The sequence below is a fragment of the Strongylocentrotus purpuratus genome, unplaced genomic scaffold (genome assembly GCF_000002235.5).
Source record: "Strongylocentrotus purpuratus isolate Spur 01 unplaced genomic scaffold, Spur_5.0 spur5_contig_825, whole genome shotgun sequence".
NCBI classification, from domain to species: Eukaryota; Metazoa; Echinodermata; class Echinoidea; order Camarodonta; family Strongylocentrotidae; genus Strongylocentrotus; species Strongylocentrotus purpuratus.
The window spans coordinates 483,185-489,504 of record NW_022145530.1 but is presented as its reverse complement, the minus strand read 5'-3'; the positions used below and the strand labels follow the sequence as shown (position 1 = coordinate 489,504).

Sequence of the window (6,320 nt, the reverse complement as noted above, 5' to 3'; positions counted from 1 at the left end):
TTCGTGGGTAAAAGGGGGAGCTCGTGGCGAGCTCGTGGGCAAAAGGGGGAGTTCGTGACGAGCTCGTTGGTAAAATGGGGAGCTCATGGCGAGCTCGGGCGTAAACTGGGGAGCTCGGGGGTAAACTGGGGAGCTCGTGGCGAGCTCGTGGGTAAAAGAGGGAGCTCGTGGCGAGCTCGTGGGTAAAAGGGGGAGTTCGTGGCGAGCTCGGGTTAAACTGGGGAGCTCGTGGTGAACTCGGGGGTAAATTCGGGAGCTCGTGGCGAACTCAGGTTTAAACTGGTAAACCCAGCCCTCTAGGGTGGACACCAAAGTTTCATAATTTTTTTTAAAATATCTATTTGATTCAAAATTGAACAATTCAATGAATTTTATATACACAATGTAGAAAGCCTTTCTTGTGAAAGATTAGAATGATTATAAATGAAGTTTTCTTAACAAAATTGTATTTTGTATTTTTCATATACGGTAACGCATGTTATGGGTGGACACCAAAGAATTTTTAGAATTTCAAACATGTGCTGTTTTTTTAACTATAACATTTTAAGCTTCATCTTTTTTTAATTGATTTGATCCATGGAGTTCTTCCAAGAAATAAACTGAGAATTGTCAAAGTTGTTCATATAATGTGCATTCATCATGCAGAAGCACCAAATGGAAAACGCGTTTTGCATGGTGGACACCATGCATAACAACTGTTACAAGATGTGAAATATGGTGATTATGAAAAAACTTTGCCACGCAACCTAAGGTTATTAATGACATGAGCATAAATAGATTCAGCACTTACTACCAGACAATAATTGAACATCAGATAGTCATACAAATTTAGAGAATACTCATTACCAGGAACTAGGTTTTTTCATGTCACGTTTTGGTGTACGTCCTAAAAAGGGCAAAAAATGGGTTTCACCTTACATAAAAATTTAAACCCAGGGTTTTGAAACACAACATTATTTAAGTTATCTCCTCTACATATCTGCATTAAGACATGGACAAAATTATCACCATAGAATATACTCTTTTATTTTTATACTTGGATCTGAAATATCCATGGTGAAATCTCTCCAGTATCATAAAAATACACATATGCAATTACATTGAAAGTTCAGAAAATTTATGTTGAAATTGAAACAATAGCTTTTTCATGCTGAAGTAACCTGTCAAATTTCTTGTAAATTTAATTAAATTCTTTTGAAACTTTGAAACATTTATTTGCAGCATACCAGATTGGGAAGGGGGGGGGGTGCCATTTATTCTGACTGCATGTATCATATATTTAACACCCTGAAATGTTACTATCAGGTATTACATAAGACCACACACCCAGTGCTTGATTCGAGGTCAACTCCCTGTTTCTATCTTGCTCTCTCCTTATGTACATAGGATCCCCCCTGCTTAGACACAAATCCCTATTCCTCTCTTCTCCCCTCTCTCACTTTCTTGTGTACTCTCTCTTGTGGAATTACCACTGGTAGCATTCCTGATAACCCTTACAAAAAAAATCTCTATGGTACACCATACAAACACCATAGCAAATCTACCATAGATTACCATACAAACACCATAGCAAATCTACCATAGATCTACCATTCATTTACCATAGAACTAATTAAAATAATTGGGACAAATTTATTCATTTATTCAAATTAGGCCACACCTACATATTCTACCATAGAGCCACCATTCATATACCATAGAGCCACCATAGAGTCAACATTCATCTACCATAGAGCCATCATTCATCTACCATAGAGCCACCATTCATCTACCATAGAACCACCATTCATCTACCACAGAGCCACCATTCATCTACCATAGAGCCACCATTCATCTACCATAGAGCCATCATTCATCTACCATAGAGCCACCATTCATCTACCATAAAGCCACCATTCATCTACCATAGAGCCACCATTCATCTACCATAGAGCCACCATTAATCTACCATAGAGCCACCATTCATCTACCATAGAGCCACCATTCATCTACCATAGAGTCACCACTCATCTACCATAGAGCCACCATTCATCTACCATAGAGTCACCACTCATCTACCATAGAGCCACCATTCATCTACCATAGAGCCACCATTCATCTACCATAGAGCCACCATTCATCTACCATAGAGCCACCATTCATCTACCATAGAGCCACCATTCATCTACCATAGAGTCACCATTCATCTACCATAGAGCCACCATTTATCTACCATAGAGCCACCATTCATCTACCATAGAGCCACCATTCATCTACCATAGAGCCACCATTCATCTACCATAGAGCCACCATTCATCTACCATTCACTACCATTCAAAATATGCAACAAAATGTTACGCTTAATTGTAGCATTTTGAAATGGTATATTCAGAATGGTAGTTTGGATCTTGATCTATGGTTAGCAGAATGGTGGCTGTAGTGCGTTCTATAGTACACAGAATGGTGACTATAATATATTGAATGTTTGAGAAATCTAAACTTAAATGTTAACTTACAATACACACATGATGCTTATTAAAAAAATGAATTGAATTAAAGTGGCAGGATGTATTTGGTTTATATCAAAAGTTGTATGCATGTACATATGCCAAAAAATAAAAATAAAAGGCAAGTAAAAAATATATCACATAAACATGTACACTACAAACTAAAATGAAAGGCAAGTTCGTAATTGCAACACATATTACTTGGACTTATTCTACTAAGCTGTAATAAATACCCACATATATATCACCCTAGTTCCTCTAAATAACTAAAATGTCATATATAGTGTGTATGTAAACATGACTAAAATGAAAGGCAAGTTAAAAATATATAAACATGTACAATAAAAACTAAGGCACTGAGTTGCAGCACAGAAATGTTCTAAAACATTGTATAAACATGTACAATGAAGTTCAAGTCAAAGAGGTTGTATGTGAGTTCGAAGAGGAGCAGAAAAGGCAAGCCTTGCTGCTCATTTTTGGAGTCTCTGACGGCGATCAAGGTCCCTCTGGCTGAGAACACTAAAGACCCAACCCTTTCTATACTCAAACTGTTTACATGATTTTGATAGACCCTCTGTGTCAAACCATCTCCCCTGTATCGATCGGTATCACTACCCCCACCCCATGATTCGATGTGTAACCTCGTCTATGCCATGTTCCATCGTAGGGCACTGCCACGTCCACATAATCATTTTCCCTGATGGTCAGATCCTTGTCCATGGTCCTTTGACGTAGGCATGCTGCCACCTTCTTCTTCTGATCCTTACTGGTCTGCAAAAAAAAAAGAGTTTGTAATAAATAAACAGTAAATTTCAAGTTCCCTCAGGCCCCTTACTTATTAGACCCTATTACAAATATTTAGATTTGATTAATTTTCATCCCTTGATTTGACAAGAAGGGATATTGATGTACATGTATTATACTGTCTATCGACCATAACTAAGAAATAAAAATATGTTTGGATTAAATGTACGTAAAGCTAAGATAATTTAATGAAGAAAACACAAGGCTGGTGACTAACCTCTTGGGATAAGGAAGATAAAGTGGCTATGTGCCTGTTGTAGCTAGGGGCTTCGACTAGTGGGGCTGTTCCGAGGATGGTCAGCAAGTCGCACAAGCTATCCCGTGCCAAACCAACCTCCGTTGCTGCCAGAGTAGCTCTGCGGTTTATTTCTGCAGACTTTCCACGTCCTTCGCATTCATTTTCTGATGAAGAGAATGTCCTCTCCTTCTTGCAAATGAAGCAACCAAGGACCATGGCGCAGTTCAACCCATTCCTCTTTGACAAATTCTCCAGAGGAATGACATGCCCTGTAAAAGATATCCAAAACACTTTATGGAACAGGGAAAATATTTTGAAAAGCACAATCCCCAAATAATAACAAAGTGCTAGTTATGACATGCATGTAGTATATTACACAAATACACATTTTCACAGATTTCACGACAATTCCGATGCCCCCACTTCGATTCACCATAGAGTAAAGTAGGGGTTTTTCGGCCCCTTAAGACAAAATCCTATTTTTTGGACTCTTTACTTCCTATTTATTATCATTTCTTGTTCAAATCATGAAGCAAGTACTATTATTATTTAAACACAGAAAGAATCCCAGAAAAAAAATCATGAATTGCCATGACAACATTCATTTCAATTTTCACTGTTTCGGAGGTAGTTTTCGGCCTAGCGAGGCAGTTTTCGGCCGCATGTACAAAGTCAATAGGAAGCAAGCAAGCGTGCCATGCGTTTCCCCACTGATCTATAGCACTAGCGGCTGGAGCAGGTATCCCAAGCCGGAGCTTCCCGTGCCGAAAACTACCTCTGCGGTGATCAGAAATTGGAATCTGAATTAGACAGAGATATCGTGTGTGCGCTGCGGTATCCGGCTGCATTGATTAAATACATGCGATGAGATACTTTTGAGCTTGCGACTCACACAAAATCGGACTCTAAATCTGAAAAATACTTGAAATAAAGCTCATTTTATGGTACCCATGTTCCTTACACGCGTAAGATACTGTACTTAATTTTTCAGAGCGGGACCGCCGATTACATTGCTAAAATGTGATATTTTAGGATATATTTTCCATTGCAAATGTGGTTCTTCAGTGACTCTGACATGGTATGGTATGTGTGGGATATATGATATGCTGTTATGCGATGGATTTTAAAGGGATTTTACCATGCATCCAACGGATCGGCCGAAAACTGGTGATGGTCGATTACCCCCTCCTTTACTCTATTCTTAATCATTTGATTTGGCTTTTTGAGCCATTCACCCCTTGAGCATGCAATACAATCTCAAAGTAACAGTTTGCAAACTAAAAATATTGTTTGATAGTAAGTACATACCTCCCAGACACACGTGAGCCTTTTGCAAAGCAGCTGCAAGTTGTGGGCCACTAATGACGCGGATCTTCACATGTGGGACCAGGGTCAAAAATAGGGCTGTCCAAACACTTATTCAGGGAAAGCTTCATCGATCTCTGAATTAGCTGTTAGTTCTTCTGGCACCTCTCCAGCATTCATGTTACTCTTCTGTAATATCTGGTATTGATCTCCTTTGAACACCTTCCTCTTCCTCACATATTTTGGAGTTTTGCGAAGCATTTTCAGTGAGTAGAAATTGGAGACCAACGGCTAGAAGAGTTATTCAAATCTTGGGCACAAGGTGGCAGCAAACAGCCCTTGTTATCTACTTTCTGCTGATATACATTACTTGTTACAATTTGGTTTAGAATTTTTTATTTAATGATTTCTTTAAAGGGAAAGTCCACCCTGAAATTAAGTTAGTTTTAATAGGAGTAGAAAAATGAGAGAAACAAGTCATTGAAAGTTTGAGCAAATTCCGATTAAAAATAAGGAAGTTAGGATTTTTGAAGTTGTGATCAATCAAACACAAATTGGCAACTCTATGACGTATCATGCGAGCTCAACTTCCATTTGCTCAGTACTAAAAAAATCTAAAATTTTCATTTTCCCTCAAGAAAAATTTCAACGATACATGCACCCTAAATATAATAATTGCAAATATGTTTCTATACTCCCCCTGCAAGGAACAAATATATATTCCGTCATCAATAACGAAGAAAACATGATTTTATGGAATATTATGCACAAAGCAAATGAAGGAGAGCTCGTATGATAAGTCACAGAGTTGCCAATTTGTATTTGATTGATCACAACTTCAATAATTCATAACTTTCTTATTTTCATTCAGAATTTGCTCAAACTTTCACTCACCTGATTTTCTTATTATTCTGCCTCTATCGAAACAAACTTATTTTGGGGGTGGACTTTCCCTTTAATTGATTGAGACTTGAGTGCAAACAGAGGCAGTGGAGCGACTTCCAAAGTGGGGGGGGGGGGGGGCGGGGGGGCACCAACAAAAAGGGCACTTTCTGGAGAAAATTAATAGGGCACCTACAAAGGGAAATCTCAAAGAGAAAATATATATTTAAAAAAAACAACATTTGTATATACCCCCTATATCGTGATTACATTATCAGGGATGATTTCAATATTTTTTTATCTTTATAAATAAGATTTGTGAGGTCACAGTGCGAAAAATTACATCAATTATAAAGAAGAAAAACCCAATCCTGATGGGTTTATTACATTATCATAACAGAAGACTGAAAAGACCTTTGATAAGTACCATAATTATAACATCTAGAAATGCGAGTGTGCTTTGGGTGATATTGCTCTTAGTAGCTGGAAATTAGGGGCACGTGATGAGAGGAAAAGGGGACACTTATCGAAAAGGGTGACACTTATTAGAAAAGAAAAAGAGCGCATGTCAAATTACAATGGGTAATTATCAGAAGGTGAAAATG

General features: G+C 38.1%; 1 protein-coding gene across 1 annotated transcript; it reads right to left on the bottom strand.

The window, feature by feature from the left end:
- Nucleotides 1-2,235: 2,235 nt before the first annotated feature.
- LOC115922821 lies at nt 2,236-5,242 on the bottom strand. The gene is made up of 3 exons (XM_030982527.1): nt 4,837-5,242; nt 3,508-3,797; nt 2,236-3,257 (listed from the first exon to the last, which is right to left on the bottom strand). Exons 2-3 carry the CDS (start codon nt 3,742-3,744, stop codon nt 3,066-3,068), a joined length of 429 nt encoding a protein of 142 aa, XP_030838387.1. The 5' UTR covers nt 3,745-3,797; nt 4,837-5,242; the 3' UTR covers nt 2,236-3,065.
- Nucleotides 5,243-6,320: the final 1,078 nt, after the last annotated feature.

Bases quoted from the DNA above. Each gene is read 5' to 3' on its own strand.
- LOC115922821 (XM_030982527.1), bottom strand. From the start codon at position 3,744: ATGGTCCTTGGTTGCTTCATTTGCAAGAAGGAGAGGACATTCTCTTCA. The intron at 3,258-3,507 runs GTTAGTCACCAG...TTTTTTTTGCAG, and splicing joins TATCTTCCTTATCCCAAGAG to ACCAGTAAGGATCAGAAGAA.